The sequence below is a fragment of the Berghia stephanieae genome, chromosome 5 (assembly GCF_034508935.2).
Source record: "Berghia stephanieae isolate SIO BIC M18660-M18661 chromosome 5, UCSD_Bste_1.3, whole genome shotgun sequence".
Classification (NCBI taxonomy): Eukaryota; Metazoa; Mollusca; class Gastropoda; order Nudibranchia; family Aeolidiidae; genus Berghia; species Berghia stephanieae.
In genome coordinates, this window is record NC_088364.1 from 12847530 (window position 1) to 12860679 (window position 13150).

Below are 13150 nucleotides of genomic sequence, written 5' to 3' on the forward strand. Positions count from 1 at the left end.
CACTTTATAGGTCATAGGTCGTCTTACACTTTTCCTTTGTGAACACTAACTGAATAGAAAAAGAAAAACCAACTTACTAATGGATAACGGGAATTAATATTACTTATTTTAATAACTTTTGATCCGACGGCCTAAAACTGGGTGGGTGACCGTCACACTCAGGAGTGTTCGTGTGACGATCCAGATTATTTGTTGCTTTGATTTGCTGGTAAAAACAGTGGACATTTATTAAAAGAACAACATAATATGCAATAACGTATGCGCGCGCGCGCGCGTGAGTGTGTGTGTGTGGGGGGGGGGGGGGGATGAGAAGAGTAGAAAACGTTTTCCTTTGGAACATACTGTATAGAAAAAGAAAAAAAAAACCCTTACTAATGAATAATGGGATTTAATCTTACCTACTTTTAACAAATTTGATCCGATGGCCTAAAACTGGGTTACCGTTACACTCAGGAGCGTTCGTGTGACGATCCAGATTATTTGTTTTGTTATGCCGGTTAAAACAGTGGATATGCATTGAAAGAACAACATAATATATGCAATAACGTGTGCGCGTGTGTGAGTGTGTGTGTTGGGGGTGGGGTGGGGGATGAGAAGATTTGAAAACGTTTTCCTTTGGAACATACGAGGTTCGTGTGATGATCTAGATTATATGTTGTTGTTTTGCCAGTTAAAACAATGGATATTTGAAAGAACAATATAATATGCAATAACGTGTGCGTAAAAAAAAAAAAAGGGGGGGGGGGGGGAGTGGAGTGTAGAAGAATAGAAAACGGTTACTTTGAACTCTAGTTCTATAGATCTAGTTAATATTGTTGCCTTAACAGTGGATTTAAAGACCTAAAAAAAAAGAATAAAGAGGATGAGTACTTACGTGATCATATACGTTAGTGGCATTTCTCATAACTCAATCGTAGCCTTTGTTAGCTCGTAGCCTGATAATGACTTCCCAGTAAACGGTGTCGCAATACACGGTAACACGACAAAATAAACAAACAACAGAACCTCCAACAAAAACTAAAAATATCGCCCCCCCCCCCTCCCCCACGGGCCAAAATAAAATCAAAACAAGCAATATTAATTGAACCATAAAAATACCCCCTCCCCTTTTTTTGCATTCTTTAAAAAAAAAAAAAAAAGAAAAAAGGAACGGAACTCTTTCAGAATGACTTTGTCCTTGCGACATATCAATTATTTTGTTTTCAAGCCTCGATAAATTAAATGACAACTAAAATCCCAGGGGTCGTGGAATGTGATGCAATGGCACGAGGGTTAAATAGTATGCAATTGGTGACAGACATTGGGTCTCTCTCTCTCTCTCTCTCTCTCTCTCTCTCTCTCTCTCTCTCTCTCTCTCTCTCTCTCTCTCTTTGTTGTTGTAAGTATGGCGAAACAAATTGTTTTTGGACATGCCGAAGGCATCTATAGATAGAATGAAGCTGACGTCACTTGAGTCTTTGTTATTGTCTTTTTTTTTCGAGGGTTAAACAGTATGCAATTGGCGACATACATTGTCTTTCTTCTCTCTTTTTTTAAAGTATGGCGAAACAAATCGTTTTTGGACACGCCAAAGGTATATATATATAGATAGAATGAAGTTGACGTCACTCGGGTCTTTGTTATTGTTTTTTGCCATCCGCGTTTATGAGTAATTCTCACTAAACTGTATTAACCAGACTATAAACGTTTAAGGTTACACATAGTTTTGTGTGTTGGTCCGTCATACTTCCGGATGGCAATGTTGTGAGCTTCTTAGCCAAGCGCACATCTATACGTGTGTTGTATGAGATGCTTTATAACGTACTCTTGCGTGATCAATCACAATTAAAATAGATAATTGGTGACACACGCATTCCACTAATCCCTTAGTCGTGTCCAATATGGTGAATAGAAAGAACGAAATTGGCGTCAACCTGCTCTTTGATATTGTTCTTTTAGACAGCCATTTTCATGATTAGTACTCATTAAATTATGTCAAAATCAGACTATAAACGACTGGCGGGTGCTGTGAGTATTTTACCAAGTGCAAAGCATCAAACTTAGAAATTAACATTTCTCCAGGCTTGATGATTTCAACGAGTGGACGAAAACCACAGGTCGCACTAATCATTTCACGCGCACAAGCCACAACGCTCAGATGACAACCCCGTGTCAGCTACAGTACACTATTTTAACTGTTGAAACTTTAAAAAATAACTGCATGCGTCAATTGGTGCATACAACTGTATGTCATGACGATGTATCCTGGACGCAAACTCATTATCGCACTCGTGCATCGTCACAACGCACCGCTCAACTAGATTCTCTGCGGTTTCGGGCTGTTGACCACAACGGGTAAACTTTGTACAGGTGGCAAGTCCCCGCTGCCGAATCAAGAAACTAAATTTGGCAGAACTTGTATGCATTCACTCAATAAAATATGCTTCAGTGAAGACAGTGGGCGTAGATTCTCTGTGTCAAAAACTTAAAATCTCACATTTCCTGTCGTGTTGATTTAAAATCACCTAACCTTAGTGTCAAGACGATGGTAGATGAGACATGAGAGCCGATCCTGCAACAAGTTTACGTCATTCATCTATGTTTCCTGCCTTGCGGATGAGAAAGAGGGGGTAACTGTCCAGCCTAAAATCAAAACCTATCCATATTATAATATGAAAAGACGTGTTTGATGTCTAACCAATAATCGGGAGATCCGAGGCTGTGATCCTTGGGCAAAGGACAGTGACGGAAAATACATTGTAGACGAATTTTTCTGGTACTTTTCTTTCCGGTGTGCCCAGCACTGTATCACATCGCAGATTCAGACATACGCCAATATCCTACGTGCAACACCATACCATTAAACAGTTTCACCATCATATATTGTATCATCAAATACAGCTTAAAATAACAATCAGTGCAATACCATACTCAGTGTCCCTCCCCTCCCACCCCCGAGCTTTATCTCTCACAATCCTCACCCCCCTCCCACTTCACCCACTCCCAAGTTCTTGATTGACAATTAGCATCCTAATCATTATTTATGTGACCGGTTGACCCAACGAGTTCACACAGAGTTTGCAGACAAAGCAAAGCAACCCGGGTTAACAAACTGTTGCGAAATCTGGAAAATCACATTTTAGTACAATTTGGGCTAGAAACACATTCAAATATGAGTCTATTAAAATTACCCTCAAACCAGAAAAAAAAAAAAAAAAGCTAAAAATTGAGAGTTCAAAAAGAGGTTTAGATTTTCGATCCGTAGGAAGTCACCTTAATCGAATGATAATCAAAGACCCCCCCCCCCCCCCCCCCCCCCCCCCAAAAAAAAAAAAAAAAACAAAAAAAAAAAAAAAAAAAAAAAAAAAAAAAAAAAAACAAAAAAAAACAAAACAAAAAACAAAACTGAAATTGCCAATTTACGACATCATACAAGCCAAATAAGATAAAATACAGCAAAAAATTGTTGACACACACAAAATATGGTGTAAATGCATTTAAACCAAGAAGAATAACACATAGATAGCGACACGATTGCATTTTATTCTTTAAAAAATAATATAATAAAAGAGAAAATACATGTCTCCATATTTAAATAGTATGCACTTTAGACAGAATACGATTGATGTCACACTCTGTTACCCCATCCAGACAAAGACCAGAGCATCGAAGCTCTGTGGTTAACTTTATCCGTTTCATGTACACTTCTAGACATCAATTAAAAAAAACACTACATGTGATGGCTAAAAGTAAAAGGGTGGGGCTTGTGTGAGCGTATTTTGCTAGTATGTCTTGGGGGCAGGAAATAAAATCGATTCCACATAGAGCATTGAGAATTAAAGAAAAAACAAAACAATAACGGCGCACGCGTAGCTACAGTAGGAGTGTCGTTTTATTGTGATGTCGCCGCATCAGCCAAGTGTGACTGAACTGATTCTTCGACATAAATAAAGAGGCAATCCTCCCACATTTCGTGCGTGTATGTGTGTGTGTGTGGGGGGGGGGGGACACCAATGAAAGATAGCGATGGTGGACACATACGCGACAAAGAAAACACAAAGGAGAATAAAAATACAAACCAACCCCTTATGCACCAGACTATATAAAATAAATGATACATCATATCGCGTGCAGTCAATGTTTTTTATATTACCCCCCGCTACACCAAGTCCACCACAGTGCTGGGTAGCTGGGTCTATTAGAGTTAGCGGATAGTTCTTTGCAATAAATCATGGCCATTCTAAAGAGTAATCAGCACCAACTACTGTCTGTTAATGCAGCAGAAAGCAGGATAAACATCGGCTTCGTGGGCCTTATGTATGGGCGCGTTGAGTAAAATAAAATAATTAAGCATGTTAATAACATTGGCGGGATGATAGGATGAAAAATCGAGCGAAAATTATCTTGAGGTGCTACAGTGCTATGGCTCAGCTTTTATAGAAGCCGATATGGAGAAATGGCAGTAAAACAATAGTGAGACTTCACATTCACGGCGTAACTCTTTCTCTCTCACGCACATATGTACTCTGTGTGTGCGTGCATGTGTGTGTGTGTGTGTGTGTGTGAGAGAGAGAGAGAGAGAGAGAGAGAGAGAGAGAGAGAGAGAGAGGGAGAGAGAGAGAGAGAAAGAAAGAGAGAGGGAGAGAGAGAGATTTACTATCGAACTAGATAGTACTACACTGCGACTACGTCCAAAAGTTTCACGCATTTAATTCAAACCTGTGCAAAGCGAACACAAGAACAAATTCATTGATTACTTGTCGTAGGTCAAAAATATATGCGTAAATGTATGCACACTGAATAGGTAACCCGTTGTGCAACCAAACTACATGTAAAACAATAAGAAAATAGGCATGCTTAAATGCGAGATACAGCTCTTCCATTGCACATACCGACTCGTAATCTTAATCTTACGTGGATGTAATGTGATAGCCTTTGTGATAGGAGGGGCACACCTACTTTCTTACTGGATGCTTTGCAACACAGCAAGCATGTCCAAGGATAAAATCAACCAAAAAAAAAATTGACGACAGAAAAGTCAACTGCAAATAAAATAACTACTTTATCGTGTCCAGAACATTCTCTGCATGCAAGACTAGATTAAAGAGTAACGTGACCCGATGGAATGCAGTCAGATAAATGCCAATCTCAATCAGATCTCTTTGATGGAAAAAAACAACAAAAAACAACGGATTTTTACAGTGTGTCAGATACAACGTGCATAAAGTAACGAATTGTAAAAAGGTAGAAAACTATTCTTTACGAATAATTCATCTTGCTTTCATTTAATAATTAAAGAATGAATAAACTCACCGATTCCCTTTTTCATATTCCGACCTCGACCACGGGGTCGGTTTTTATGGGCAGGCACGTTATTAAACTCCGTGACCTCTTGCATCGAACAATGATCTCCAACGCACGGTTTGAATCAATAAAAAAGACAAACTATCAAAAACACCACCGTAAACAACTGAAATAAAATATCCAGGCAAAAAGAGCACAGAATTATTCTCGTCAATACAGTGGACACACGAGTGACCTCAATAATTTGTTGTTTTTCGTAGGTACTCGCGACAACAACCCATGTTTACTTGGTTTCGTTCATAACATCCGACTTAAAACTCGACAGTGTGTCCTCTCATAGACTTGCCGTTTGATTGGTTATCGTCCTCCAATAACCTCGGCTTATTCACGCCGAGACATGACAAGCCAGCCAGCCCGCCACGTGATTGGCTAGGCTATTTGGCATGAGTCACCACCTTCTTGGGGATTCCCTGTCATGCCGCATTCCCATACCACACTGACTCATCGTTCTAACTCATCACTCAGATAAATTGCTAGATATGAGGCATATGATAAAGCAAATTAGTGGAAAATGTGACACAAGACAATTTCCAAAATTACAAAAAGATCAATAAAAACCCCACAAAACTTTTATCTATGAACCAACAGGGCTAACCGCACGTGATGGATGAATGACCCCACGAAGGGTCATTCGGCGCTACTGGTTATGAGATGACCTCAATAAAATAAAAATCTAAAACTAAAAGGAATTTGGCCAGCACAGTCAATGAGGCAATTTGAGTAGTTTCATTATTATACAGGGCGATCAGGGTATAGGATGAAGACGAGCAGATCACACCAAGTTTGCACGTTATTATAAATTAATTCGATAACATGATTATCCGGTCCATCCGTTTCATTTCAGACAGACCAGAGTATGCATGGCATGCGATGTGACCTAGTCTACGCTGGCGCAGACGATTTGATTAAAAAAGAAAACGCTCCAGTGTGAGGGGGTTTGAGAATGAATGAACCGGAGCGGAGGTAACTGGGAGTGATGATAAAAATGTAGTTAAAAAAATAAAAGCAAAAAGATGGGACCTTTGTACACGCACGACCAGACATTGAGGCCAAGCCACGAATTCGTGGGCCAAGCTGGTAAAATCAGCTGCTGGCGATCGCGCGGCGACAGCAGCCATGCTTTGCTGACGGCACAAACGACGGCAGAGCAAAAGCAGCAAAGAGGCGAGGGCGGCGAAAACAAAAAAATACCCAACGAAAAACCCCGAACGTATTGACCTAGTTATGGCGACGAGGCAAACACGAGAGCATGAATGAGGTGGTACAGCCCGATACAATGATAATCAACAAATAAGCATGAGTGCTCCATATGATAAACGGATAGGAAAGGGATACAGTAGCCGCTCATTGTTGATTGTTGAATGTGTCAGCAAGACGAGAATAAGTTTTATTTAATGATAACGGTGCATAAATAATGCTGTATATAATATAAATAATTCCAACAAGTACAAAAATAATAATAATAATAATAATAATAATAATAATAATAATAATAATAATAATAATAATAATAATAAAACAAAACAATCAAACCATACAAAACAACCCTCACACTCCATTAAAACAATCCCTTTTTTTATAATAAACATAATTCCCAACGAGTAACAGCATCAGTCACGATTGTAAACTGTCCATTGCATAAAATAAATTAAAAAACAGTGCGCATTTGAACAATAATCATGATGTAGATATGGCTTTGTGTTTAGAGATAGATAGATAGATAGATAGATAGATAGATAGATAGAGATAGAGAGAGAGAGAGAGAGAGAGAGAGAGAGAGAGAGAGAGAGACTCCATATTTTTTACTGCTTATACAATCATAAAGAGCTAATAATTTAAATTTTTAACAAATCAGGATTGTAATCAAACAAGGCATAGGTGCAAATTGCTTTCTAATGACTTGATAATAATAATAATAACTGTATAGTGACTGTGAGCAAGTAAACATACGAATAGAACGGAAAAACACAATTAAATAACAAGAATAGTAAAACAAATTTAAAGAAAAAAAAAAGAACAAACAAATAAAAACCTGAAAATCAAAAACAACTGGGCAAAACACAAAGCCATGTTACTATACGAAGCCAACGAATAACAAACTGTAATGAACAGTTTGAAACTGAAAGACTGATGCATCTTTGTGTGCTTGAAACACCCTCCCCACGTCCTTCCTATTTGAGCTTCAGAAAGCGGCTATGACACTCATTTTCAGATCAAATAGCCCCTGGTTCAAGTCCCACACTGATCAGTGCATAGTTGAGACCTTGGAAGAGGCTCTTCACTCACATTCTCTCACCACAATTAGGTGTAGAATGAGTATCTGGCCGTTAACAGTGTTGTCTCTGTCTGAAACCCCGTAACAGGCATTATATTTTGTTCTACATGTTAAGTGTTGCTGTTGGGTGGGTGTCCCTTGTACAGTGCGTTGAGCTCGTTTAACTGATATTGCACTATATAAATGCTGAAGTAATCTCTTCAGTAATAAGATTACCATCAGCTCATCTATATTCTTAACCTTCCAGTTTAGGTGCTCCGTTTAGCAAAACAGAGTCTTCTTGTGAGAAAATTCAAGCAATGTTGAGCGCTGTCAGTGATTGGATAAGTGACTGCACACTTTGGCTCCAGATTTTTGTCCACAGAAAAGACAATTTATTCACAATAACCCACTTAACTCGGGTGTGAGTAAGCTACTGGTAATATGCATGGACAAATATTGTGAAAGTTTGTACACAAAAAAAGATGCCTGACAGGTGACATGCACTCTAGGAAATTAAACTTTGGTTCGACATGACCTGCTGGGAGAATAGATTAAACAATGCTTTATGAGGGGTCTCTGACCAACAGCAGCACTCAAAATGGAGCATATATATATAACATTTTTTTCGACAGAGACAATGCTGGTAACGGCCAGGTACTCATTATACATCTGAGTATGGTGAGTGAATGTAAGGAGCCTTTTCCAAGGACTGCATCGCTCAGAGCGGGACTTGAACTCAGGACCATCCAATCCGAAGGCGAGTGTAATACCACTAGACCACACAGTGGCACGTAAAAACCAAATCTTTGTGATAGACAAGACAGCCAGGGATAGAGGACAATGACATTTTGTGGCATAAGACAGAACCGTGAGGGATGATGGCATAACAACAACAAAACCAAAAGCCATGAGTTTATCCAATGTCATCAAGCATGAAACAAACAGTAGCAATTTCTGCCAGTTTTTGAATGGGACGCCAGTCTGTCGCATAGTACTTTCTGTCATATCAAACACACCCTGTTACCTAATCAATGCTTGTTAAACAGAGGTGTCAAACAAAATCTTTAATGCACCTGGGGATCACTCTTTTTCCATTTGTTTGTGAGCCAAAAACAGCTCTTCCAACTATACATTTTGGACCCTAATACTTGGTATGAGAAGCCGTTAAATACCACCCATGACAAGGCAATTTTGGTACTGTACCATAAGTAACTATCTTGTGGAGGAGAGGAGGTGGGGGTGGATAAAATTGTCAAGTAAACAAAGTATTAATATCCAGGAAAGCAGAGTTAGAAGCCTAGTACCAGCATCTCATATTGACCAGGAACGAAAAGCTTATTTTAAAAATCTTAATTTTTGCTGTTCGCTTTTCAACACGACAATTCAGCTGATGCCTGTGCCATTTCAGTCTTATTTCAACACGACAATTTAGCTGATGGCTGTGCCATTTCAGTCTTATTTTGGTATAATTTTAGAAAAGTCTGACATTGGGTCAAATAAAGGGAATTACAACTTATTTTATCAAAGACCTTTCATATAACAATATAAGAGCGATATGAAGGGCTGTTGCATTAATGCATCTAAAGCAACAAAAGAGAAGTGACTATGGAATTAAAATTTCCACGCGTGCTGTAAATATCAAATTGTATCTACCTATCTACTTCGCATTAACAATCATTTACAATTCTTACAAATAAATTTGAGGTGGGGGGGGGGGGGGGGGGGGGGGGGGTCCAGATAGCTCATTGGACAGCACTTAACATGCAATCAGGATGCAGTCCAGATTTTTATGCCCTTCCCCTCCTCCCTCCAGAAGTGATTCTGCAGCTGGATTTGTAAGACCTGGTGGAAAGTATTTTGTATCAAGACTAATCTCATATATGAAGGCTAGCAAGAAGTTGTTACTGCTTGTTATCGGTTAACAGCAAGAAAAAAAAAAGATCCCCTATTCCATTTACATAATTTAGATGCAACTCAAATACTGTAACAGGTGCAGGATTCGTGAAGTAAGGAAAGAGTTTGGACATTTATTGTAATTTGATTTTCGAAGAACAAAATCTATACGCTTAAGTTTTTGCATTTTGCATTAATATATGACAGACAATACCAAAGCAAAGGTCATGAAAAAAAAAGGAAAGAAAACAGGACGCTCACCCCTCTCCACAGAGGAAAGGAACCAACAAATTAAAAACAAAATAAAAAAAAACTCACCTCGAATAAAAAGACAAAAAACCCCAAACAAAACCAAACCATAACCACCTCTTCTAAGTTATTACCAATATTATTATATGCAATTCATTATCAAATAATGTTTCCCTAATTTGAAGGCGAGTTTTCCTTTTCATGCCACTCGTTTATCATTTTGATTAAGTATGAATTTGTATTGCTGTATTGCAATTGTAGGATGAAATGTCATATCAATTTTAACAAATACAAAAAAAAAAAAAAAAAAAAAAAGAAAAAAGAAAAAAGAAAAAAAGAAAAGGAATAATCATAGCACCCAATCAAATGAATCTATTATTGGTGATGCACTCAAAGTTTTTACAGAATATCTTTTAAATCAAATACGTTATTATGTAATATGGATGTTCCTGTATGAAGGTGATGGATTAAAAGTAATAAAAGTACACATTTTTTTTAATTAAAAAAAAAGTTTATAATAAAGAGAAAGGGAGGTGAACTAAGATAAGGAGTGCAAATTTAATTTTTTTTTTCATAACTCCTGAATTATTTTTAATCTTGTTGCTTCGCCGAAGTGAGTTTTTGCAATGTTAAGTAAATAAAATTAAATAACAGTGTTATAACACAAAGAGAAGGGAACTAACCGATTTTATTGTTGTCACCGATAACGGGGACAAGATTTGACCTCATTTCTATATGTCAACGGTTTTAACTTATTGCTGCAATGCAAAAAGCAATGCCAACAGGCCAAAACTACACATGAATAAACATAAGACAAAAATAAAAGAAATAAAGATATATGCATTTATATCTAAGGATTAAAAATGAAAAGGTGAACAGAGATCAAACTTACGTCCTCTCTGCATTATTTCGCTGTCTCAGAATGTTGTTGCAAAACGAGTGCACCGATTGCCAAGTTCACAAATTCTAAACACTTTTGTTACAGCTGTTTTCCAATAATGATTACCCTCAATTAACGGATAAACGAACAAATTAAACGATGCAGCTTGTCATTACATTTGCATGAAATGCACAATGATTTGACCGAAGGTTCAAAATTTCTCTAAAAGGTAAAGCACACTCCTCCGACACAGCTTAGTTGGCCAATGAATCTCTGACCCCAGTGGTGAATCGGAAGTCAGGTTTCGGGAAAGCCCTCCAATGACGTCAGCAAAAAAGAGTTGGAGGTTTCTCAGTTTGGATGTCCAACAAAATATTTTGTACGTCGCCAGTCAAACTGCTCGCCCAAGCTGTGAAGTTGTGCTGAAATGATGACAAATAATACAATGGAAACAAAGGAGATTTTTTTCTGATTCTGGCTGAAAACACGAGTAAAAAAGCGCAAAAAAAAAAAAAACAACAACAAAAAACAAACAAAACAACAAGATAAACGGAAAATGACAGGAAAACTGTAATCATAATTTTAAAAAAATAAATTGATCGACAGGATAGGATTGTCGAAATTATCATTTTTAATCGAAATATCAAAACAAATAAATTAGAATATATATTATATTATATATATTTTATATATATATATATATATATATGTAATATATGTATGTATTTTGTATATATATATTATTATATATATATAATATGTTAGTTATATATATATATATTAATATATATGTATATATAATATATATATATTATATATTGGAATGTGTTTGATACAAATATGTACGAAAGTGCTCGAATGTGTAAGGAGATATTATTATTTTACCACAATGTTTGAGACAGTCTACATTAATGTTTCAGGCCTAATTAGCCATCGTCAGGACTGAGTTGGTTTGTTGACTGTCAGTCCTGACGATGGCTAATTAGGCCTGAAACATTAATGTAGACTGTCTCAAACATTGTGGTAAATATTGAAATAATATATATATATATATATATATATATATATATATATATATATATTATATATATATATAATATATATATATATATATATCAGAATTCCTGCAATCATCAGGGACACAACATTCCTCCCAGACACTTCTAAACGACCTCCCTGATGATTCCGAGAATTCTGGATGAAACAACGTTGTTGGAGAAGGTGTAAAAGAACGAGGTTTAGAATAATTAAATAAATAATTCGCCCCAAGAAACTGTTGAGCACTCTACGTGGTTCTAGCTAACTCCCCTCAATCATATATATATATATATATATATATATATATATATATATATATATATATATGATTTATTAAAACATCAAACAAACTGAAGGGCTTCACAACTAACAATCAAGAGCTGTTTGAAAAAGCAAGAGACAGGGAGGAATGGAGAGAGATAATTCATGCAGTATCCGAAGCCTGGACCAGGCATGGAACCTAGAAGAAGATATATTTATAAATATAATGATTCTATTGGCGACGACAACAACAACAACAATACTTGTGATAATTGTTGAACTGTTGTCACAATGAAGTCTGAACTGTCTCGACCCTCTATGGCTACGGCATAGCAGGGCATTGGGCTAAGGCATTATCATCTCGGCTAAGGCCAAGCGACTGTGAGCGTCGTTGGTGGCAGAATCCTTCGAAAACCTACAACTATAAATATCTCTGGTCCTTGTTGTTGTGTTATTCCTTAACTTTCCCAACCAATCAAATGTGGAGTGATTTGTTCTTCGCATTAAACAATGAGGGATATAGTAAAAAATGCCATTGGGGTGGCGGGGGGGGGGGGGGGGGGGGGGTCTAAAGAAAGTGTGACATGCTGAGAATGGAATGCTTTTTTTAAACAGCCGGATAGAGAAATGTAGACTGTATTATCGTATTGGTAAGTACAACATTTTATGCCAGTATGTTGTATACAAAAGAAAAAAACGCCTGATAACTTATATTAGAGGTTAGTATTCATTACTTTATATGCTATCTCATATGACGTCACGAAAGGTCAGCCTCACCTTTGGGACAATGTGACACAAAGACAATTTCACTCGTCAGCTGCAAGGATATGGGTGTAATCACCAACCGTTGAAGAGAAATTAGCTAAGCAAACAAAGGTTGCAACGCAATTTCTAAATTATGAATCTGTTTTAACGTTGCTTCCATAATATATTATAGAAGACAAAATAGGCAACAAGGGACGTTTAGGCTCCAATCCTTCTTCAGTCAACAAAAATAATTTCTTGTTTGCATATGATTCGAATGAAAATGTGCAATTGTCACAAATTAAAATTGTTTTTGGTCATCATTCAGCAAAATTGTGGCTCAAAGTTGGATAAAAAATTATATAATATTGTTATTGTTTGTATGAAGGGACGTTTTGGCTCCAATATCTCTTCAGCCAATTATAATTTTCTTGCTTGCGTGTAATTTGAATAAAAGCGTATAATGCGACAATTTTTTCATGTTT

At 37.1% G+C, this 13150-nt stretch overlaps 1 protein-coding gene across 2 annotated transcripts in view; it reads right to left on the bottom strand.

The window, feature by feature from the left end:
• Nucleotides 1-10906, bottom strand: part of LOC144972418 (dual specificity mitogen-activated protein kinase kinase 6-like) — a 69353-nt gene extending 58447 nt beyond the window's left edge. Inside the window, exon 1 of one of the 2 annotated variants that reach the window (XM_078913582.1) lies at nt 10635-10906. In XM_078913582.1, the coding sequence (XP_078769708.1) occupies nt 10635-10647 (13 nt within the window). In that variant the 5' untranslated portion in view covers nt 10648-10906. Of the gene's footprint in view, nt 1-5292; nt 5643-10634 lie in introns of those variants that run through there. The other variant, XM_078913581.1, reaches the window with a different exon arrangement.
• Nucleotides 10907-13150: the final 2244 nt, after the last annotated feature.